The sequence below is a fragment of the Balaenoptera acutorostrata genome, chromosome 6 (genome assembly GCF_949987535.1).
Source record: "Balaenoptera acutorostrata chromosome 6, mBalAcu1.1, whole genome shotgun sequence".
Lineage (NCBI taxonomy): Eukaryota > Metazoa > Chordata > Mammalia > Artiodactyla > Balaenopteridae > Balaenoptera > Balaenoptera acutorostrata.
Genome location: NC_080069.1, coordinates 74,471,577 through 74,496,998, shown reverse-complemented (window position 1 = coordinate 74,496,998; position 25,422 = coordinate 74,471,577). Strand labels below are relative to the sequence as shown.

Below are 25,422 nucleotides of genomic sequence, written 5' to 3'. Positions count from 1 at the left end.
CTGTGCTATGAGGCTGCTTCCCACTAGCTATGTATTTTACATTCGGTAGTGTGTATATGTCCATGTTACTCTCACTTTGCCCCAGCTTCCCCCTCCCACCCTGTGTCCTCAGGTCCATTCTCTATGTCTATGTCTTTATTCCTGCCCTGCCACTAGGTTCATCAGTACCATTTTAAATTTCTTAGATTCCATATATATGCTTTAGCATACGGTATTTGTTTTTCTCTATGATACCATAATATATACATATCCATACATATGTTATAGGAATAAATAACATTTATGGAAAAATATATACACATATGTATATATATATTTTTACAGGAATAAATAATATTTATGGAATAGATAGGCAAAGCTCAAGGATCCAAGATTTCTGGGACTTCCCTGGTGGCGCATTGGTTAAGAATCCACCTGCTAATGCAGGGGACACGGGTTCGAGTCCTGGTCTGGGAAGATCCCACATGCTGCAGAGCAACAAAGCCTGTGCGCCACAACTACTGAGCCTGCACTCTAGAGCCCGCAAGCCACAACTACTGAGTCAGCATGCCTCAACTACTGAAGCCTGCTCCACAGGCTTGTTGCTAGCCCCGTGCTCCACAACAAGAGAAGCCACCGCAATGAGAAGCCCATGCACCGCAACAAAGAGTAGCCCCCGATCGCCGCAACTAGAGAAAGCCTGTGCGCAGCAACGAAGACCCAATGCAGCCAAAAATAAATAAATAAATAAATTTATTTTAAAAAAAAAAAGGACTCAAGATTTAGAGGGAAGAAAGGGGAAGGCTTATAATTGCTAAATGAGACAGAATCATACATAAAACAAAAATAATTTTACAGACTGAAAATACAGTGATTTCTATAGATTGACAATGAAAAGCATCATTTGCTAGAGATGTGCTGTCTATCTTCAACCCCTCTTCTATAGGTAGGCCCTAACACTCCTTATAGAACAGAACCAGCAGCTCTCAGACCAAGGAATGATGGATGCTGACAAAGGATGAAAAAAAATGGCTTCTCTTTAAATTCCTAGGATCAAGCTGTCTTTTCTGAAAGAATGGGGAGTGAAGCTATCCCTCCTCTCACAATTAAGTTAGTTTAAATGATCATAACAGTAATTGTTAACAGTGTTATTACTACTTGCTTGGTAGTTCTGCCCATATTTCTGATAAACCACAGAAAAACAATGCCAAGAGAGTTTTTAACAAAAAGATCTGAAATGTTAATGCTAGTATTTATCGGATGGGGCTTTAAATTTTGGAATTTAGGTGTTTCCTTAATACAAAAAGATTGGTTCTAAGGATTTAAAGGCCCTAATATAATAATTTCTTTTGTGAGATAAATATGCACATATACTTCTGTAATACTGCCTTAGATTCTGCTGTAATTGTTTTAAGTGCTTATTATGTATGGGCCAGGTCAAGTTACTTGCATTATTGATTTCTCACCATAACCCTATGATCTTCCTCTTATGGATGAATACTGAAATTCAGAAACACTGCACATCTGAAAGATAAATTCCAGGTCATTTTGCACAAAAGACTATGCAATTAAAATGTATAGACAGAAATAGAGGTTATTTATGAATCTTTCAAGAATCTCAATAATCAGGTTAAAGTTAGGGGATAATCTGAAACATTGTGCACAGTTTCAAGTAGGGATTAAGCATTCTTTGCCCATGTAACCTGTATGTTTCAAGATCTAGGATTACATTGCATTCAAGATGTGATTTTCTCCCTACACATTTTCTCTTTTAGAATCATGGAACCATTTCCAAAATCTTGTCTTAGAACCCTGTACATTTGAACAACAACAAAACCCCAGCCATTGTAGAAGCTCTGAACTTTTCCATCTGCTTGCAGCTCCTTCGATCCATGTCTGATGGCTTTTTCTCCCTTGCCTCTGGATCCCTCCCATCACAGCCCTTTCAAATTACTGTGGTTTTCCTGGTCCCAAAAGCTAGGATCAGCCCCTTCTGCCAGAAAAGCTCCCTAGGTCTCTGGAATAGAAGCACTATCAAAACCCAGCTGGACACCTGGGATGCAATAAGGATGGAAGGGAAGAGTCCCTGGCCAGCGGGCTGCCAGTCACGGAGGCGAATGTGATGGACTGACAGGGGCCAGTACCTCCCCCTGCATCCCCGAGAAGCTCTAGTGTGGGGTCCTGCCTGCCTAAGATGCTTCTGCATTCACCACGGCTCCGGGTCGCTGGAGAAGCTTCTCCCAGATTCTTTCCACGGCACCACGCCTCCATCTATTGTCCCAGGCCCTCTCCCTCCTCTCACCTACAGCTGGATGCTGGGGGTGCAGGACGAGGCCCAGACACAAGTGAAAAGACACTTGATTGGAGGTTCCTAGCTCTGCCAAACCAGCTTTTTCACCAAAGGTAGAAAAAGAGAAGAAAAAGCATTCACAGACAATGACTACTGCCCATATTTCATAAGGCCCACCATATTAATGAACAAGCAGGAACAGACATTTGGGATCAGCAATAGGCAGAAAAATCTGAGTTTGGGACCCCTTCTGCTACAGCTGGGGTTGTGAGACTGAGAAAGTTAATGACGTCACTGGGCCTCAATTTCCTGCTCTGTAAAATGAAGGCATTTGACGAGATGACTGCCAAAATTTCTTCCCCATCTAAAATTCTATAAGTCTACGTTCTAATTTCACTTATTTTTCAGTCTACGCAGTCACCAACCAGAAGCCACTTGTTTTGCAAGGTTTAACGTATTGCATTCCAACATTTTCTCTCTGCTTTTTTTTTTCCCCATTACAGTTGCTCCTTAAAAAATACAACATAAGTAAATGCATTTTGCCTACTTTAGATTACAACCCTTAAAGTAAGTAAGACTGATACTGAGAAAGGAGAACAGGGTAGTGCCTCCTCACAAGAGAAGCAGGAGGAAGCAACCTTGCTTCACCCATGAGCAATTTCCAGAAGTGCCAGCTGGGTAAAGCTGAAGGTGCTACTTATGTGTTTGGTCTTTTTCTCTTGAACTCAGAGCATTATTAAATTGATTTTGACATTGCCTAAGGTCATAAAAGTTGGTGTCAGAGTTACCAACAGATAAACACCTAGTTTGGGATTCTTCCTACGGGAGCTCGCCACCAGATTCAGGTAACTTTCTGGACCTTCAGGTGACTGTTCTTAGCAGGCTTCTTAGAACCTCTTGACTCGATCCCAACAAACCAGCCTTCCAGTGGCCCAGCTCAGGATGGATAACTGATGGCCCCAGCCGGTGGATGACCTGCTATTAAAGTGAAAGTGCCTGACCCACAGTCCATTGCTCAATAGAGGGCTGCTTCCTTCCATCTTTCTTGGTAAAAGTTAGAGGAAACTGTGGTGGGTTTCTGCAGCCCAGACCTCCGACCCTACACTCACTCTCTCTCCCACTGTGCTAACCTGTCTGCCATCTACCACAGCACCTCTTTAGGCCCTGCAGTAGCTAACTCTCAGAATGCATATAAGGAAGCAGTTTTCTGTCTAGAAATTTCAGTGTTATGTTCTCTTACGTGTTCCTTCAATCTGCTGCAGAAAAGGCCTGGCTGATTCCCGACCTTGTCTTGACCTCCGATGGCCTCCACCTGTGTTCTGACCCACACCTCCAACTTCTGCTCTTCCAGGTCTACTTTGATATGACCTGGACCTGTGCACAATCCTTGCACCCTTCTTCCAGCACCAGTATCCGACACTCGGCTTAGGCGGCTCCGTGGATGGTTGCTTAGAAACGGCTTGGCTTGTGAAATAGACATACCTGGTATAGTATGTGGCTTGGGGGAAATTTCTGCAGTCTGGCTGGGTAAGAAATTAGCTTTTCCCAAGAGGAGCAGTGTCTCACTGTGAACTGAAGGGAAGGAAAGCAGCCCCAGTCTCTTCGATCGACCACCACCAACCAGGGCTGCTAGACAAAAGTGCAGATGGTCCTGATGCGAAGCAGCACAGCCACTCGTACTGACGGGTTTGCATCGTCAAGGAGTGTTAATTTCATGGGAGTGGAACCACCTGCCATCAGCCCTGCAAAATGAGCGTGATTGGAAATACCTGTGTCTCTATCCCATGATTTAATTTGGTTGGAATTTAACCACCTGGTAATGGGGAAAACCCCAAACAATATGGAAATTTTTTTTTCAAAGATTCAAAAAGGAGCAAGGAAATACAAATCATTCTGATTATACTCAGTGCCTGAGTAGGACACAGCATACGGCCAGGGCTCCAGCAGCCTCCTCGCCACTTCTTCCTTCCCTGGACCCTTCTCCCTTTTCAACTACTGCTGTCATAGTAGACTTTGCCAAGACTTGACCACACTGAGGCCTGATTCCTGATTTTGTAAAGAATGGATAAGGGTAAGGCATTCCTTAGTCTTTATAATCTTTATTATCTTCTTTAATACTATGTTTGGTTATCTAAGTTATATCATGACCCACAAACAAAAACAATACAGCTAAATCCTCAACCACAGAATCCACAGATGTGAAGGGCAGAGGGAAGCTGATTTTCCATTCTAGTCGCTGAGAACAGAGGCCTGAAAGAGAGCGCACAGGGGCAGTTCTGGGACTGTGGGGCACACTTATTCCTTTACCTAACCGGACTAGGGAAACTTCCTCAAGCCATGTATTATACTGGCATGTTTATTCCACAATCTAAGCTGTTTCTAAATTAATCAACTCTTCACATGGCCTTCTAAAGCCAAGTATCAGTTAAGTCATAGATTCCCTTAGGCCAGGGTTTCTCAGCCTTGGCACCGCTGACATATTAGACTGGATAATTCTTTGTTGTGTATGTGGGCGCTGTCCTGTGCATCGTACGATGTTTAGCGGCATCCCTGGCCTCTTCCCACTAGATGCCAGTAGCACTACTTCCTCCAAATGGGACAATCAAAAATGTCTCCAAACATTGGCAAAAGTTCCCTGAGGGGAGGGGGACAAACTTAGCTCTGGTTGAAAACCACAACTTCATCTAAGTGCAAAACTCTCATAATATACACCAAGATAAATCACCTCCTATCTGCTGATGAAAGTACCGTGTTGATGCTTAATTTGTTGTCTGCGTATATGGCGTCCATGTCAAAAGAATGCCTTGCATGTTAGGTTTATCAAGAACAATGTCTTGAAGTTTCACAGTTGTTGTAATTCATGTTGTGTTGCACCAAGCCAAGTGCAAAACCTAATTACTGAAGTGATTTATAAACAAAAAAACCAATGATAGAGCAGGACAGGAAAGTGCACTCTGTCCACCTTTGTCATGATCCTGGTCCTTAAAAATGCTTCTGGCGTAGTGTGTGTGTGCAGACGAGCCTGCCCACCGCCCCCCCCCCCCGCCTTCCATGTCTACTTGCACACATACACACAAACAGGGGCTACTGGGGCCCAGAGCAGATGACTCTCCAGTTCTCCAGGGTAAATGGCACAGGAAGTATTTTGGTCAACTGCTCAGGAGAAATGCCCACGTGGAAATCGACATGAAGCGTGTCTCTGGGGCAGATGGCTTGGTCTGCTCACCCGAGTGCGGCCATCAAACGGGCTGGCAACAAGTGCAGTGTGCTGAGAAAGGCTGAGGACCCAGAAACTTGCAACTTAAGCTCCAGCTCTGCTTCTTGACTCAGCACATTCTTGGCTAGAGATAAGTATTTGGGCTTTTACTTCCTTGCATGTTAATGAACAGTTTTATCAGAGGCATTTCCAACTCTTAACAGTTTAAGCTTCTAAGAATATAATGCAGACAAATGTCACTCCCACCCACCCCACAATCCTTCTCCTTTCTAAATTAATCATTCCTGTTATTTCCACCTCGAGTGATGAGGAGTATTCTCAATTCAACAGAAACTGCAAAAATGCACAAGATATCCAATTACTTTCAAGAAAAAGGACTAATCCTGTCATCGGAGGTGATGACCTTGTTCCTATTTTTTTGCCCAAGATTAAATCTCTGTGGAGAGCTAGTGTTCCATTTTCAAAGAACTACTAAAAAGGTCCATTCTAGTTAACCCAAACTGTGTGCTGAAAGATGGAAAATACCAGTCCCATGGTACATATGAAGTCACCAGAGTATTTATAGCCCTTGATTCCAACCTAGGGATCACTTGACTCTATACCCCATGGAGAGATTTTCCATATATCATTTCCTTCTTCCAGACATGCTTCATAAACATGACCTGCTTCTGTAAACACCGAAGAAATCACACGGCAAATGGTACTGTGGGAGATGCATAATAATACAGGAAATGAAGGACATCATCTGTACTATCTCCAGCAGCGAGGTCAACATTTGATTTTCAAAACTGTGTTCAAAGATTGAAAAGCAATATGGCTCATGTTACTACTGTAACATGAAACAGTAAATCTTTGAACACATGAGCCATATTTGCTTTTTAATCACATGGAATAATATCAGAAGCCCAGTTTCATGCTCTTTTTGCAGGATTGCAATTAATGTAAAAGTCTCTGTATTTTTCTTCATATCCTTGTGTATATTAACTACTGCAAACCAATGTGTCTGCTCTATTTCTTTGTGATTTAAAGAAAATATTAAATTTACATTTATATAAATGTATAATGTAAAATGATCATGTAAAATGATCTCTTATCTATGTAAATTTATTACAGAAAGAGTTAGGTCCTGGAGATATGTTTATTACTCTTATTGATTGGAGGGAGGGAGTTAAATAGAAAATAGAGGGGAAAGAGAGGAGGAAAAAGAAATACAGACAGGAGATAGTCTATAGCTCAGGACCCCTACACCAAGGCCTACTGAGAGTCTCAGACAGACATGATAAAGGGATGGCAAAGTGCTCTAGGTACACAGAGAAAGACGCTGTTAAATTATATTAAGATCGACCCCTAAATATGTCCATGTCCTAACCCCTAGAACCTATGAAACCTAAGAGAATGTTACCTTAGAAGGCAAAATTTTACCCTACAAGGTTGCAGATGCAATTAAGGATGCTAATCAGTTGAACTTGAGATGGGGAGATTGTCCTGAATTATGCAGATGGGCTCAATGTAGGAAACATGGGTCCTCAAAAGTGAAAAAAGAAGAGGCAAAAGAGAGGGTGAGTTAGATGTAAAAAGGACTCAGCTGCCATTGCTGGCTTTGAAGATGGAGGAAGGGGCCACAAATCAAAAAATATAAGTGGCCTCTAGGAGCTGGAAAAGGCAAGGAAATGGATTCTCCTCTAAAGCTTCCAGAAAGGAATGCAGCCCTTTGGGACACCTTGATTTGAGCTCAGTGAGATGGTACTGGATATCTACCATACAGAACTGTAAGATAATAAATTTGTGCTGTTTTAAGCCACTAAGATTGTGGAAATTTATTGCAGCAGGGAAACTAATGCATGTATTAATTTTAAAACACTTTCAATACTTTTAGGTCCTGTCTACCTGAGGCACCCCACCTTTTCATTCCACCAGCCCCAAAAGGATGGATCTATTTATAAACAAAATGTTCTACTGAGACCTGTCTGGAATGGTTTATCTTTTTTTTTTTTAAGGCAAAAGTCACACGCTGGCAGCACACAGTAAGTTTAAACACACTGAAGTCAGACCAAGGGGACTGACTGTTGGCTGACTATCTCTTTCTTTAAACTCAATACTTACAAAATTATTTCCAAGGCATTCTTCACAGCTAATTTGCACTGGGCTAAAATTAAGGAGGTGGGTTTATATCTCTATGGTACCAGTGAATGGCAGAAAACAGGCTCTAAATGACCATTTGTTGAATGAATGAATAGATGGGTGATGGGTTTGACATAGAAGAGTATACATCTGGCCTTCTGGATGGGAGATGGTCTCTACAGGACCTCTGTGGACTAGAGATGACCAAGGATGGACCCAATAGGAACACAGCACTCTGGTCTTTCTCCTTTTCTTTCCATGAGGCCACTTCTGTATCTTAGTCTCTGGTTATGTCACGATTCCCCTAGGCTTGAAGAGCAAGTGGGGTAGGGTCACAGTGCCATGCTTTATACACATTTATTTTAAGCTTATACACACTTCAGTTTATTTTATTTTCTTACAAGATTGTCTTGTAAGTCTCATGACAGGCTTTTGATCATCTTCTGGTGTACTCATTTTCCCTGGACCATAGAAAAAGGGGGAAATCTCCACTTTTTCCCATAGAGGATTAATCTTTTTAAACCCATAGAGTCATTTGAGTTTCTAATCCACAGGGTATTTAAGAAAGGGTGGGAAAGTATGCAAGATATTATCGCCTTTGCACCAAAGGAAAACTAGCACAGACTTTCTTAAAACAGTTGAGAAGTAAAATGTAACCTCCTGCCCACCTTTTACCTTCTTCACTTTCACTTTTCCATAGCATCCTGCACGCACTTAATAAAGCAATTGCTGCAGGGGATGATCACAGAATCAAAACCAAACAACAAACAAAACAACATTAAAAACCTGAGCAACTTAAAGGACATTTGATTGTCATCCACATATCAATTTTACAAATGAAGACAGAGAAGACCAAATATAATACAAAATTACATTCAAAAGTAAAACTGAGATCAATAAACAAAGAATTTCAGGTGGAAAAAATATGTTCCCCCTCCTTTTTTCCCCCAAAACACAATTTCTGAGGAGAATGATTTCAACAACTTGCCTACCCCAGAATAGCTCGCGGAAGGCATTAAACCTTAGGATAATTTCCACACAGATTACTCTAGTATGGGGGAAAGATCAGGAGGCCTATAGGAAGAAATTTTAAAAATTGTCCCAAACTATGAGGAAATAATACAATTATCCTGTCCATCTGAACTGATACCAAATCTAAATTAAACAATATTTTATGAAAAACATGGTTTTATTATTTTCAAGTACTTAGAGTATCTCAAAAAGAGAACGGTGTTTCCCGTGACTGCCTTTTCATTGTCTGCTTAAATCAATTTTATAAAAAAGTCAATATCCAATTAAGGTTTACAAAAAAACTTTTAATAAAACTAGAGTCAGGAAGAAACTTTCTTAATATGAAAAACAATTAATGAGCTACGTGACAACATTATACTATTGGAAGCACTAGAGTGACACTTCCCAAATGCATTTGACCAAGGGATTTGCATTTACGTATCTATTAATAATGTGTGTGTGCCAAAGAATGCACTCTGAGAAACAGTGCAAGAGCCGTTTGCCCTTTAAAATCATGAACAAGACAAGGCTGTCCTTTTATCATGAAGATTCTTTGATACTATTTTGGAAGATCAAGCTAGTAAAATAAGACAAGAAAACCAAATACAAAATGCTGGTTACAAGGAGAAAAATTATAATCCACAGATATGATTATTACCTGTAATATTCAAGAATCAATCATGGACCTAGTGGAATAGTTTTAAAAGATCGAGTTGGCAGTTTATAAAATATACGCACACGAATCAAGATCTTATACATTTCTAGTTAGAAAATGCAATGGGAAAAAAAAAAGAAACCTATTCACAATAGGAATAAAAAAATCCCAACACAGTAACAAAAAAATCCCACATAAATCACTCAGAAGTATATTTAACCAAAAATAGGTACAAAATCTTTGAATAAAAATTTACTGAGGAGCAGAAAAGACAATAAATATGTAGACATTTCATTCTTGGAAGAATAAAGATGCTACTTCTCCCTAAATTCATTGATAAGTTTAATTTTAACAAATATCACAATAGAAATCTTTTTAGAGGAAATGACCTTAGAAGTCAAAAGTTCAATTAAAGGGATAAATATAAAAACAGAAATCAGGAAATTTTTGAATATTAAAAATACCATGGGAGGTCTTACATTATGAATATTATAATTAAAACAAGGCATTACTAGCACAAAACTAAGAAATGAGAGCAAAGACAAAAGCTTTAAGGGAAATATCAAGAAATCTGACTTTATAAATTTTGAGTTAGAGAAAATTAAAAGCCTAAGCTAAAACCAGAAAAACACTGGCAACAAAAATGCAAGTCTTTCATATATAAGTAGCTCTTAAAACAGATAATCCTCAAAAGAAGACATACAAGCTAATAAAAATCATCTGAAAAAAATGGTCAAACTTACTAGTGATAAAAATAAACGCAAATTAAAATGAAAATTAGGGCATTTTTCACCTATCCTGTTGACAAAGATTTTTGAAAAGAATAGTGCTCAGTGTTGGTGAGGACCTGGGAAAATATGCGCTCCCCTGATCAGCTAGAAGGAGTCTAAAGTGGGATAACTTTTTGAAAGGTAATTCAGTAATAGTGCTAAGATGTCCAGACAGTTTAACTTGGTTCATGAGGTCAGGGGCCAAGTCTCTTGTATTCGCTGCTGTATTCCTGCTGCCTAACACCAGTAGGTGCCCAGATTTATCTACTGAGTAAGAACACATGAGGAAATAGGTATCCTAAGGCCTTGGAAAGCTGAGAACAAAGATGCTATCCTGCCTGGGCCATTGGGTGCTGAATGCTCTCTGGTCATTTGAGTTTCAAATCCACAGGGTATTAGAAATCAAAATCAAAATCACTCAAGGTGATTTTGCTGAGGATGAGTCTGGGTCAATAAGTAGGAAGAGTATGGATGGCTGTAATGTTTGCTATTCAAGAGTAGATTGCTAAATTCCTCCTTCATGGGGCTGGAAGCCTGAGGGTAAAAGGTTATGGCCTGGTACCTCACATTTGGCCAGACTCTGCCTTGGGCACCAACCACTGTGTGTGTCCCTGAAAGGATTCTGAGGTCCAAGGGATGCTCCACTGGCATAGGGTCCATCTGCTGCTGTTCTGTGCAGCCACGTGTCTTCTGGCAGGATACCTTTCCCTTGGCTAGAGCAACCAGGAGCTTTATCATACTGTGTAGTTTCTTCCCACCCATTTGTAAACTTGCCGGAAACATTCCAGAACCTCCGTAATCCAAATAAATAAATAAATAAATAGCAATACCTATGCCAATGGAAGTATTCAATATGCTTTTAAAAGCCTGCTTAGGGGCTTCCCTGGTGGCGCAGTGGTTGAGAATCTGCCTGCTAATGCAGGGGACACGGGTTCGAGCCCTGGTCTGGGAAGATCCCACATGCCACGGAGCGGCTGGGCCCGTGAGCCACAATTGCTGAGCCTGCGCGTCTGGAGCCTGTGCCCCGCGACGGGAGGGGCCGCGATAGAGAGAGGCCCGCGCACCGCGATGAAGAGCGGTCCCCGCACCGCGATGAAGAGTGGCCCCCGCTTGCCGCAACTGGAGAAAGCCCTCGCACGAACCGAAGACCCAACACAGCCAAAAATAAATAAAATAAATAAATAAAATCAAGTAAAAACTTTAAAAAAAAAAAAAAAAAAGCCTGCTTAAAATTAAATGAATGAATAAGAAGTGTGGTGATAAACATCAAGGTGGCTTAGGTAGGCATATTCCAGATTTCAAAAGGAAATGGAAACTTAGGATATTTTTATATGTAAAACTCCCTTGAAAAACAGGATCTCATCTTACCAAGCAAAATTTCAGAAGACTTCATCCTTTGATTTTGTTCACAAATGCAACTTCACTGCTTCAAAACCTCTTTTGTATTTACAATTTTAAGACACCCCTAATTTATATTACAGTTATATCCAAATTAAATGTTCCATAGAACAGAGGAGGGGAGGGAATTGTGGAATAGATTTGTTTTCAGGTTTCAAATAATTAAGTTAAAAATAAGGAAATGATCTTGGGGGAGGACTGTGCTGATGGTGCTGCTTAGTTTTTCCATGATTTTCTTGAAAATGCATGTAACGCAAAGCTGGACTTCCCTGCCCATCCCCACTTCTCCCCTCCTGCTGTCTTCCATGACACACCTTCACCCCATTCTACTGCACTCTGTGTCCTTGGAAAGAATGACTTCTCATTTCCTCAGGAGAATTCCACTGGCCCAGGAAGAGCAGCTAGAACACTTAAAGGCAGAGACAGATGAGGAGAAAGGGCTCTTGAAACGCTATACAGTTACCTCAGACTATTTCAGACCCTGGGTGATGGTAAAGCTACAACAGAAGACCTCAAATTTTTATTTAATATGCTGGAAAGCAAAGAAAACATTTCCCCTTTCTGGATACAGTTTTTTTTTTTTCAGGTTTCTTTAATGGACAAAAGTTAGATTTCCTTTTGCCACTGAATCCCACTGCTTTTCGAAAACAACCTGTCAACAGTAGGAACTGCCATCAAGAGAGGACAGAGTCCCAGGCTACTTGGAATTCCAAATGTGAACAGGGTCCCAGTATGGAGAAGGGGGCACTAATATCCGTTGCTTCACTAAGAGTTGAGTTCTACCGGGTCGGCCAGGTCCTTGCTCTCAAGTGGCTTAAGTTCCATTGTGGGTGAGTGGGGATCCAGCAACAAGAGTAGAGATTTAACATTTGTACAGCCAACTACCATCTTCCAAGTGCCTTCTCATACATCCTCAGATCTAATGCTCAAACCACACTGTGGTACTCCTGGGCCCAGACACTCATTGTCTTGCACGAGGCTGAGTTCATAAACGGCAGAGCCAGCCTGACTGCCCGGCCACACCCCCTCTCATCCGTGGCTGGTGAGGAAAGAGGCAGGAAGACCCAAGGGCCGGCACTCCCATCACTGCCTGTTTTTGGGTCCTGAGTGCAGCTTTAAAGTCTGCACTCCTCCACGATTTCGTGAGGGATGTAGCTGCTTTTAAAACTGCTAAGTTATTATTCCCTCTCCCTCCCTCTGAAATAGCAAACCTGAAAAAAATCATGGATCCTGTTTCTTTCCAAACTTTTGTAACTTTATGTTACAAACTTTATGGAAGATCATAAGGGAATGACTTGGCCAGCTTTGTTTATTTCAGGGATCTGGCACTCTGGAGGAGAGGGTATTAGGAGGTAATATCAAAATGTGGGTGTTCCTTAGTCTGGGGGCCTCTCTTTTCCATCTGTCTCACCAATTCCTGTGAATTAACAGCTTGACAAACTGAAGCAGAACTCTGGACTTCTCCCCGGTGTCCCAAATCCACACTTCCAACTGCCTACTTGATTCTCCCCTTCGATGGCTCACTGACACCCCCAAACTGACGTGTCCAAATTGGAGACCTTGATTTTCCCTCACAAACCTTTCCCCACACGATTCCTTTCCATCTTGATAAATGGCCACAAAATCCACCCAAGTGCTCAAGTTAGAATGCTGGGCTCATCAGTCATTCCTGTCACCTCACCCCCACATGCAACCATGAGCCAGCCTGGTCCATCCTAACTCTGAAATATACCTTGAACTTGTTTCCTTTCCTTCTTCCTCTTCCTAGCCTACAACCTCAGCTTAGGCCACCGCCTATTTCTCTAACCCAGGGCTTCTCCAATTAGCACTACTGATGTTTGGGGCCAGACAGTTGTTTTGTGGGGTTGTCCTGTGCATTGTAGGACGTGTAGCGGCATCCCTGGGCTCTAGCTGCTGGACCCCAGGAGCACCCCCTGCCCACAGTTGTGACAACATTGTCTAATGACCCTGGGGGACAAAACCAGCCCCAGATGAAAGCCACTGCTCTCAGCTCAGGCTGCCTCTCTCTTCCATGCTTGGGACGCTCCATCACCCTGGGCTCTCCTTCAGGTCCTTGAATCCACCCGCTCCTTCCTGCCTCCAAGGCTCAGCGGATGCTGTTCTATCAAGAACGCTCTCAATTCCACTCTTCTGTCAGCTGGCTCCTTCTCAAGCTTGTGATTCCAGACCTGTGTCACCTCCTTAGGCTGCCTTGAATACCTCATCTAAAAGGTAGCAGTCCTGCCCGTGTTTATTTTCTCCATAACACTTTTAAAGGTAGTAATAATTTTATTATGCTTACTTTTTCAGGTCTGTCTCTACCACAACAATGAAAGCAGGGCCAGGATTATGTCTGTCTTGGCCTCTGCCCTACCTCCAAGGTCTAGCTCAGTGCCAAGCTAAACAAAGATTCACCAACTAAATAAATGAGTGAACGCATGGACGTACAATCAGACGTATGTCTTATAGCCCGGGCACTGACCACACCCTTAAAATTGACAAAGCCACAATATGAAAAATTAGCTCAGGAGAACCAGAATGTCACCTAGAAAGCCTATATTTCAGCTCTGTGGCTCAGTAACCAAATGCACCCTGATCCATAACGCAAAGCAGATGGCAGCACATCTTGGATGAAGAGAAAGCACTTGCATAAAAGTAACAGTAGTTCCATCTTCTCTCCACTGGGAAACAAGTACAGTTAGACCCTATGATTGAACCCAATTCCTTATAATTCCTTATATTCCTTATAATTGGACCCAATTTATATCTCTGGGTGTCTACATGTATATATGTCTCAGGAATTGAGCGAAATAAATTCAGGAGGACAAAGGACCTTAATATGACAGTCCCCAGAGACCACACCAACCCCTTTTTCTTCTCTCCCTAGTGCTACGTCTCTCAGGGGTGATGGCTTCCATGCAGAGGACGAGCCATCTCATCTTCCTTTCATAACAAAAGTCTCAGACGCAGTGAACTGAACTCACCGGAAAAGACAGGTGCGCCATCTGGGGGGACTTGATTCCCATGGGGAAAATAACTTCTAACTTGGGTCGCCCTTTGACCCAATGCTTCCTCTGTCAGGGCTTTTTAGCTACTGAGTAGATTATTAGTGAGTTATTACCCCCCCGTGACAGTCTACCGAGTAGTCAGCTTTTAAAACACGTTCTCCTCAAAACAACTAATACTAAACTTTCATTGGGTTATTTGTATGGAAATATGTTAATATAAATGTTTCAGACATTACATGAAATTTCTAAAAATCTTATATTTGTATTTGTATGGAAATATGTATGGAAATATGTTAATATAAATGTTTCAGGCATTACATGAAATTTCTAAAAATCTTATATTTGTATTTGTATGGAAATATGTATGGAAATATGTTAATATAAATGTTTCAGACATTATAGGAAATTTCTAAAAATCTTATATGTGTATTTGTATGGAAATATGTATGGAAATATGTTAATATAAATGTTTCAGGCATTACATGAAATTTCTAAAAATCTTATATTTGTATGTGTATGGAAATATGTATGGAAATATGTTAATATAAATGTTTCAGGCATTACATGAAATTTCTAAAAATCTTATATTTGTATTTGTATGGAAATATGTATGGAAATATGTTAATATAAATGTTTCAGACATTAAAAAACAAAAACAAAAACAAAAAAACCACGTTCTCCTAATTTGACAGTTCAGAATATGTCACCCCCTCCAAGTAGATCTCATCCCTTCCTGACAATTTTGAGTTCTGTGGTCAAGAATAATTTTTGAAGTTATGACTTTATTCGTCATTTTATTTCCAGTGTTCTGCTCAGTGCCCAAGGGATCGATTTGTTTTTCATTTCAAAATTACTATGCACTTTCTAGAAAAAAGTATTCTTGAGGCTATAGTTCAGATTCTATATTCAGAGGTGAGACACTTTGGAGGAGACAAGTTGGCTTCTGAACCGCTAAATTAGGGAAATCATGCTCTAAAATTGTTGATTTCCATTCATTTTTCCCTTTCCAAAGATGGCTGGGTTTATCTGTGCCACTGGCCCCCATTATTCTACTGGATAATTGAGAATTTTCCATTTTGACGTCATAGGCACCACAGTGTTCAGAGGAGAGTGTACTGGTTAGGGTCTGACAGACCTTAGAGAGAGACAATCAGGGTGAAAATCCCAGCTTTATTCTGCCATTTACCGGTTGTGTGCCCCGGAGCAGGTTAACTTAACCTCTCTGTACCTCAGTTTTCTCATCTGAAAAATGGGAATAATAGTACCACTTCATAGGGTACTTATAAGAGTAAATGAGTTAATAATTCTAAGTGCTTAGAATGGTGCCTAGAACATGCTAAGCACTTAATAAATGTTAGTTCTTATTACTAGCATAGCTTTGAAAATGCTTCCAACTGGTAATAATTATACTTTAATTTGCTGAATTAATAGATTTCTGGCTAGAATAAACCCACTGGAGTCTGAAAAATAAGATGCTTCCAGCAACCAATGATTCTAACTTCATAAAACATCAAAAGTCCTGAATAAGCACATGGCATATGTCCTATTAGTGTCTATTAAGTAGATATAAGCCGAGAATCTAACATACATTGCCTGTCATCTTTTTTGGAATCCAGAATGAAGAATTCCAGAATTTTAAATATCTGTGATCTTACGCAACATCTTAAGAGCCACCTTTAAAAATCCTTGTTAAGTATCCAGGCGAGGGAAGAGGGGTGGTAGTGATAAAAATGGTCAAGCCCTGAGCATTGGGACAGGAGCCTGCTGACCAGATCAGAACCCGCTGGCCAAGCTGTGCAGGGAGGCGTGCAGATCAGCCACGGATATTAACCCTTTTAACTTGAAAACAAAAGCACCCTTGTGCCCTGAGAGCAGGTGCTCCAGCTCAGACACTACAGAAACACTGGAAACCCCAGCTTCCCAGCCCATCATGAACACCAAATGCAACAATGCAGTGGTTCTTATTGTCCCCAAAGGAAACTGTGCAGGAAGTTTAGGGTGTAGCATATGATCCCCTGGAGTCAGTGTTTGGGGGACTTTCCATGGTTAACCAGGATGCAAAAGAGTGGCAAACCTGGGTGGTTTAACATACAGATGCTCCCTCCGAAGTGAATGCTAAAAGAGGTCACTGAGAAATGAACAGCTCAGGGAACCACCCTGGGGGCGGAGGTGGGCTGGGTGGGGGTGGCTTCTCTTCCTATTTAGAAGCTGCTGATAGTTTTTGCTTAATTACCTGCCACTTCTTTCTTAAAAGTCATCAAGGCAGGGGCTTCCCTGCTGGTGCAGTGGTTAAGAATCCACCTGCCAATGCAGGGGACACGCGTTCGAGCCCTGGTCCAGGAAGATCCCACATGCCACGGAGCAACTAAGCCCGTGCGCCACAACCGCTGAGCCTGTGCTCTAGAGCCCGTGAGCCACAGCAGCTGAGCCTACGTGCCACAACAAGAGAAGCCACCGCAATGAGAAGCCCGCACACTGCAACAAAGAGTAGCCCCCACTGGCTGCAACTAGAGAAAGCCCTCGTGCAACAATGAAAACCCAACACAGCCAAAAATCAAAATAAATATATTAAAAAAAAAAAGTCATCAAGGCAGATTTGAAGTCATTTGCTTTAGGACTTTTCAAGGAAGAAGACAAGCACAGGTGATCTTCTATGGAAGCTGAGGGATTTGGAGGGAAGATCTGTACAAAGGGGTGGATGGCAATGGTAAATGATTATACATGCTTCTAAACTGGACGAGCTTATTTAAAAACTCCTCCTCTCTAAATGGTGCAGCTCATCTCCTTGCTGCCTAATTTTCAAAGTACAAAGGCAGCCCACCATTAGAAGCACATCTTTCTCTCTTACTTCCGAAGCCACTGCTGCTGGGAAGGAAAGACTGTCTTCTTCCAGCTCCGTCTACTCTCTGATGCCCAGGCCAGACCAGAGCCAGCTTCAGGATGCTAAGTGACAACACTTCTCCCTGTAAACCCAGTGCTGGGGGAGGAAGTCACACTGGCTGCCGTTCTCAGTTCTAACAGAACTAAAATCTGATTGGAAATCAGAGGCTGAGGGATTCTGCTTTTGCTAATACAACAGTCACTTCACTCCTTGGCATTCCACTTTTCCCAGGATGTGTTTACATCTGTTAAACTGTTTGATCCTCACAGAGCTGTGAGCAGGTATTAATTACATTTCATCAATGAGAAAAATTAATATTCAGATCAATTAAGGAAAATGCCTACGATGATACAACTAGTATCTAAAAGAGCTGGGGCTTCCCTGGTGGCGCAGTGGTTAAGAATCCGCCTGCCAATGCAGGAGACATGGGTTCGAGCCCTGGTCCGGGAAGATCCCACGTGCCGCGGAGCAACTAAGCGCGTGTGCCGCAACTACTGAGCCCACGCGCCACAACTACTGAAGCCCGCGTGCCTAGAGCCCGTGCTCTGCAGCAAGAGAAGTCACCACAATGAGAAGCCCGTGCACCACAACAAAGAGTAGCCCCCACTCGCTGCAACCAGAGAAAAGCCCGCGTTCAGCAACGAAGACCCAACGCAGCCAAAAATAAAATAAATAAATAAATAAATTAATTAATTAATTAAAATAAAATAAAATAAAAGAGCTGGACTCACATCTACCCTCCACTTAAAAGGGTAGTTGAGTTTGGCTGAAAAACCTTGTCACTGCTAAAATTCTGATAATTCTTTGTTGTGGGCTCTGCCCTGGGCATTGTAGGATGCAGCATTGCTGGCCTCTACTTCCTAGATGCCAACGGCACCACGCCCCCAGTTTTGACAACCAAAATGTATCCAGACATTGCCAAATGTTCCCTGGGCACTGGTTGAGAACCACTGGGTTAGGGTGTTTTGGATTAAGGTGAATTAGGAATAACACTTGGAATGCCAAAGGATCACTCTTCCTATAGACCAATGTAGTTGCTATTGATGACAAGGGCCGCGTAATGCAAAGACAAAGCTGTCTCTGTTAAGCTACAGAGTGTAGCTCCACAAGGCGGAAAGCAAGGGTCTTATTTCTGGAAGTCGTGGCTTTCTAGAGTCTGAAGGGAAGGAAGAGCAGTCAGGGCTTGGGACACATGCTAACCCCTCCACCCCACCCCTTCTTCCCATCTCAAAATGTTATTTATTCAATTTTTGAATAGGCAAAACATTCATGTGGTTCAAAATTAAATAGCCATCAAATGTATATACAGAAAAGCTTCCCTTGACTCAAGATTCCCACCACCCATTTCTCCCCAGAGGCGGTCAATGTTGATAGCTGCCTGAGTATCTGTCAGAGATGTTTTATAAAAGAGCTTGTATTTAAACAAATGCTTCCTCTTAGTTCAAAGTATCGCTGAGTCATGACTTTACTCATGTTTAAAAAGTCATAAGGGACATCTTCCCTTGCCATGTGGTAAGAGGCAGGCATTGTCCTCCCACCTGGTCCCTTCCCTGCCTGCCTCCACTGAGAGGGACACTGGCTGAGACAGTGGATTTACATGACAACCTAGGTCTTAAAAAACAAAACAGAATGAAAAACACCTGGGGAATTTGGGTCAAGCACCCTGTTTGTATCCAGAGTGGTCAGTTTCCTACTAGGTCACTCTGAGTGCTCTCATCACGTGTGCCCATCCTGGCGGAAACTGCTTAACAAGATTCAGGCCACACCTGAAGTCAGGGTGTTGGTGCCAAAGGTGGGCCCTCCAGACCTAAAGTAGCCTGTGGTAGTCATCAAAACCAGAATCTCCTAGTGGGGGTCTGTTGTGGGTAGGCCCAGGATGGAAGGAGGAGTAGAGGAGGGGGGATGACAAGCCTGGAATGACACCTTTGGGATGGAGAGGTGACAGAGGGAGGAAAGCAAATGGCAGCACTAAAAACTTCCCACGCCTGTCCACGGCCAGCCGACTGGGAAACACTGATCGATTCCGACGGACAAGTCACCAATTACGACATCATACGGCTGGAGCTTTTCATCATCTTCCTGACAAAGAACTGCTAGGGGACCTGGGATAAGTCATTGAACTACGCTGACATGTTTGCTTTGGAAGGGTCGGGGAGTGGGGTGGGCAATTTCCTCACATACAAAAGAGAAAAAACTCCGACCTCTGGCACTGGTATTTTAACTCGAGTTTAAACCATACTTAAAGTGAACTCATGTCCTGCTTTCTGCTTCCTTCCTTCCTTATCACCTTGTTAAAAAAACATCTCTTCTTCAAACTTCTCTAGTTCCATCAATGGCAGAAAATTTCTAGTAGTTACTCTGATTGGAAACTTTCAGGTCACCCTTCATTGTGGTTGAGACTGTCATTTCATCATGTCACTGATCTCCGAACCAGTGTCATGGTACCTCACTGCCTAGAGCTGCGCTGTCCAACATGGTAGGTGTTAGCCACAAGTGCTTATTTAACTAAAATTAAAATTAAAAATTCCTTCCTCAGACACATGGGTCACATTTCAAGTGCCCAATAGCCGCATACAGCTTGTAGCTACTGTATTAGTACAGATTATAGAACATTTCCATCATTGCCAAGAGTTCTAATGGACAGTGCTGGCTCAGAACATGAAATGCAAACTCCTCCAACCAGCACTCAAAGCTAGCTGTCACTTAGAGCCAGCCCATACTTCTGAAATTGCCTCTGCTTTCCCCAAACAATGACACGTAGCTTTGTCTAGGTCAGACTCTACTGTCCCTCCAACAAATCACGTTCATCCCTGATTCTGTGCCTGTGCCCATCAGATTCCCCGTCATTGAGACAAATGACTGGGTTAGTCAATGCACAGTCATCGAATGAGTGGCATTTTCTGCCATGACAAAAAGCAATGAGGCATGTAAGAACTTTTTATCCCAGCAAAATGTTCTGCTAACAAACAAGTCCAAGAAAAGGACTTTTCCCCCAGAAGACTGTAAGGAACTTGGGGCTTGTCAGGACTTGCTAGAGGATTAAGTGAAATGCCACTTGTCTTGGCACTTCATACCACTTTGAGCTGTTATTTAATTTTTTTCACATGGGCCTCCTATCTATTTTTTTCTCTTAAATAAATTGTATGGATATAGGAAGCAGAGACCGGGCCTTACACGCATATCTTTTACATCTTCCTCTCCTATCTCACTTCTCTACCCAAACAGTGCAGAGATTGCAAACTGGCCACCATGTGAGGACCAGATATGATCGATACAGTTTGTTGCTTTTTCCAGAGTGTATTTTTTTTTTTTTTTTTTTTGGTAAGAACGGAAAGGTTGCTTTATTCAGGAGGCCAGCACCTGGGGACATGGTGGACTCCTGTCCAAAAACTAACCGCAACATTCTGCTAGACCATGAAAGTTTTTAAAAGGAGAATCATTTGGGGAAGGGGCCAGAGTCTTTGTTATCTTCCACTATGTACAGTCTTTCTTCCAGAGTGTATTTCTGAACACTTTTGAATCGGTTGCCAATCTTTAACAATTAGGAGATTTTACACCAGAATCTACATTTTTGGTTTCTTGAAAAATCAGTTATCTGGCAACCCTGGGCGAGGACTCATGCAAAGCTCTATTAGCTCGCGTTTAAGGCCACCTGTCCCCTTTATAAAAGGAGTGTATTCTCCTGTTTACCACCTTCCCCCTGCTTGTTTTACTCCCTTGTTATCTGCCTGGCCTCTTAAGGCCCCTGCATTTACAATTCTTGTGAAAGACACCCAATAAATGAACTGAGAACAGAAATACTACGCTCTGTAATGAAGCCAGGCAGCCCTTAGCGCCTGTCTTCATGGGCATCATGTTTGTTCTAAGCAGCTAAAAGCAGAATTCTTATCTCAGCCATTAGCTGAAGACATTAACCTTCCCAACTGATTTTAGCTACTCTTCCTGGGCTTGTCAGGAACTGATAATGGATTAGAGAAATGGTCAACTGGAAGAACAAAAAGCAGGCAGCCTAAATAATCACATGCAAATAATTGAAACTCAGAGAGCATAACAGTGTTCCATGAACTCTGAGTGTTCCCTAAAAACACGTGGACATCACAGCACTCATGAAGCTGAGTGTTGCCGGCAGCTGCCCAATGAATCTTGACACAGAAAGCCTAAACCCGTTCATTAACTCTAACCCATATTGATTTCTCCTCTTTTGAACCTTTGTTATAGACAACTGTGTTCTGAAACTGTTTTCATGTCTTGGCTCTCCCACTCAACTGTAAGTTCCTTATAAACTCCTTTGGTATCCTTCTCACGTCTAGCACCCAAGATCAGAGTGTTCTTAACCTGGATTGGCTTCAGTCACAGGTAAAATCCAATTGGTCATCAAACTCCTCATTAAAAAGGAGCATACCCCATGGTCAGGGCTTCAGGGCTGGGAAAGAAAGTTAATTTTAAAGTATTTGTAAAAGGGACAATAGTTAACTACTGAGATGAAATTCCATGCTAAAAAATCTTCTTTAAAGGTAGAAAATGTTTAAAATTATGGTGGCAAGTAGCAAGTCAATTAAAAGATTCACATAGTGAACAAAGGAACACTGCACACACATAAGGGCCTTCTTCTTAGGAATAAAAAGGGTTTTCAAGTAACTACCTTCTGTCAATGTTCTATATCATGGTAACTGTGGTGGGCAGAAAAATGGCCCCCCGAAGATGTCTATGTTCAAATCCTTGGAATCTGTGAATATGCTACATTATGTGACAATGAGGAGTAAGGGTGGAGAAGAAATTAAGGTTGCTAATCAGATGACTTTCAAATAAAGGGATTATTCTGGATTATCCAGGAGGGCTCAATGTAATCACAAGCATCCTTTAAAGTGTCAGAGTGATAGGGCCTGATAAAGACTCAACTGGCCTTTGCTGGCTTTGAAGTTGGAAAGAAACCATGATATAGACAATGCAGGCAGCCTCAGGAAGCTGGGAAAGACAAGGAAATGAACTCTTCTCTGGAGCCTCTAGAAAAGAATGCAGCCCCGTAGACACCTGGATCTTGAACTAGTGAGACCCATGCCAGACTTGTGACCTACAGAACTGTAAGAGAATACATTTATGTTGTTTAAGCCACTAACCTTGTGGCAATTTGTTACAGAAATAGGAAACTAAGGCGGTAACTTACATACAAATGCTTTGGAGGAAGAAAAGGCTTATGGCAATATTAGCATTCTAAGCAATAAAAGTGTTCCTCTTTTTGAGCTGGAAAAAGAAGATAACACACTCACTCACCTTTTTATAGGTTTTTTCTTCATTTTGTTTCCCAGGTGCTGCATCTCCATTCTCAGCAGCAGACGACATCTACAAGAGAAAAATGTACCTATTTGAATTTAGATATTCTACTCTGAAATACAATATGCTAATAATGTTGTTACCTGTTTTGGTTAATTACATTTTTGTTGTTATGCTGTTGTCTCCAAGAAAGGAAGAGATTTCTCAGAATACTAAAAAAAAATTCTGTGTTCCCCAGTCTTTCCAAAATAAAGCTTTACATATAAATCATTTTGGCAGCATATTTTACTCCGTATGCTCTAAGAAAGAGGCCATGGAAGTCCAAGCCCAGATCATATGTGTATAAGTTTCTTTCTACAAAGCCTTAAAAAATTAATTTCTTTCCCCTATTCTTCTGGGTATATATGCTTCCTGTAAAAATATCTGGAAAGTACCAAAAACATGAATCAGAACAAAAACATTACCCAGTTCTACTGCCCTTGGGCAACTCCACTATTCACATTTTGGTATGTTTGTTTCCACCTTTTGTTCCATGCACTTTCATACTAAAAATATTATGATACTATCTTAACACAGCATTTTTCGCTGAACACTTATGTAATAAGCATTTTCCCATTTGATTATAAAAATCTCATTGTAAGAATAATTTTTTCTAGTTGCAAGAGACACCACTGGGTGAACACAATTGTGCGTTAATACTTTAGTTAACAATGCCAACACTGAAGGACAGTTGAGGTGGATCAGGGGTTTTGTTTCTACAAATAATGCAACAGTAATGATTGTGTGCTTCTATCTTTGTCCACCTTCAATGTTTTCTTGGACTAGTTTCCTAGAATTACTAGGTCACTAAAAAATCGAAAGCTCTTACCACATATTGCTAAATTTCTTTCCAAGAAGAATACACCCATTCACACTATCAGCAATGAGTGGGAGCTGGTTTCATTACACGCTTAGCAATGACTATTATCATTTTAACTATCTGTGCTAATTTGACAGGTGAAAGGAAGCACCTCCTGATTTTAATTTGCATCCTTGAAAATTATTAGCGAAGGTTAACATTGTTTGTATATCTTTTTCTGGCTCTTTGTATTTCTTCTTTCAACTTTTCTATTATTTTGTCCACTGATCTATTGGGGTCTTAGGTATTGATTTTTACCTATTAAGGCTAGTAATATTAGTGGTTTCCTTATTGATTTTTATGTATTAAGGTTATTAATCTGTTCACAAGCACATTATTAGTATCATCCATGCTGCTGTCTTTTAATTTGTTTTATAATTATGACATGGAGAAGTTTTACATTTTTCATACTTAAAACTATTGACTATTTTTGTGATTTCTTCCAATGCTTTTAGACAGAATTTTATTTTTCATTGGGAGGTGTCAGATGTTTAAACATGTGCTCCTCTCATCTTTTAAAAATAAGGTTTTTACATTTTCTAATTCATCTGATTTCTTAAAACCAGTTACCTATGTGGTAAACAAGGATAACTACATAACTCAGGGTGCCATGATATTTAAGGGTCTTATCTTAAATTGCAATGAAGAGCGTTCTATACACCATGGAGGAGAAAACTTCTGACTTTCTCATAAGCCTCTGAAGCACATTTTAAATCTTGGGCTTTTAATAGACATAGTGTGCACTAAACCTAAGGATCTGCCAGCCATTTCTCTGTACGGGAAATAAATGACTGCCATGAGCTGGATGTGACTAAAAACCACCCAAGCAAATGAAAGAATGGACCATGGTAAGCCAACCTCACCAGACCTATGACTGCCCACCAATCCAAGCATTCTCTTAGATAAACTTTCAGTTCCATTTGTCTCCATTCAATCTGTCCGTATTTGAATATGAAGTTTTCAAGGACAGATGTTTCATACACTACTGCTTCCCACACTGTATCTGCTTAATTTATTTAAAGAATAATTGATTTTTCTAGTTACTCCATAATATGAGTTTTGAATAATATATTAGTGGAATTGGAATATCTGAAAGGTTTTACAATATCAGGTTCAGGGTAAAAACCAAACCCAACCCTGTATCATTCCCCTGGAAAGCTCAAATTACATAATCACTATAAGAATATATAAGGAGTTATCTGATATTTGATCCCTATTTCTGTATTAGGGTATGTTTGTGCAATTTAGTATGTACTACTACTAATAAGTAAGAGTAGGATTTTCCTTAATCTTCAACTGTTTGATAGAGCCCACAGAATGAAGACTTCCCTAAAGTAATGCCATTTCAGTAATTTCACTTCTAAGCCTTTGCAGCTTTTAAAACCGAAAAACTTCAAGAGCAATGCTGAAAGGGCTTGAAAATACAGTCTTAATGAGGGGTTGACAAATTGGCATGAATGAAGGACAGATGATGAGTCTTTTTTTATTACTTTGTAAATCATTCCTGACTAGACAGTAGAAAAGAAGAGAAGTAGGTAAACTTAATATATTTTTAAAAAACAATTCCCTTTAAGCAGCACAAAACAGATAATAATGTTAAAAGCAGACCATGAGATATCACCTGGATTCAAAGGTTTTTGTTTGTTTGTTTCTGTAGGATGATGTTTAACAAAGGTCACACGGACTTATTCACCAGGACATCCATGTAGGAGAGGCAAATGAGATGCTTGGGGATGCTCTGGTCAACTGCAAATGGCTATTAAAATGGTCACAGTGACAATTACTGTCTCTTCCTAGACTTGCTATGTTCTGCACTCGTTAAGGTACATCATTTATAACTATGGAAGCCAAGGTAAGTATGGATTAAAAACATTGCTTTTAAAAACATTATAATCATATATATTTCTACATATGCATAAAGGA

General features: G+C 41.1%; 1 protein-coding gene across 5 annotated transcripts in view; it reads right to left on the bottom strand.

Annotated features, from left to right (window-relative positions):
• PIP5K1B (phosphatidylinositol-4-phosphate 5-kinase type 1 beta) overlaps positions 1–25,422 on the bottom strand; it is a 349,897-nt gene that overhangs the window by 191,663 nt on the left and 132,812 nt on the right. For all 5 annotated transcript variants that reach the window (XM_057548627.1, XM_007182239.2, XM_007182240.3 and 2 more), the window contains exon 3: positions 22,602–22,670. In XM_057548627.1, coding sequence (XP_057404610.1) covers positions 22,602–22,670 — 69 coding nt within the window. The remainder of the gene's footprint in view (positions 1–22,601; positions 22,671–25,422) is intronic.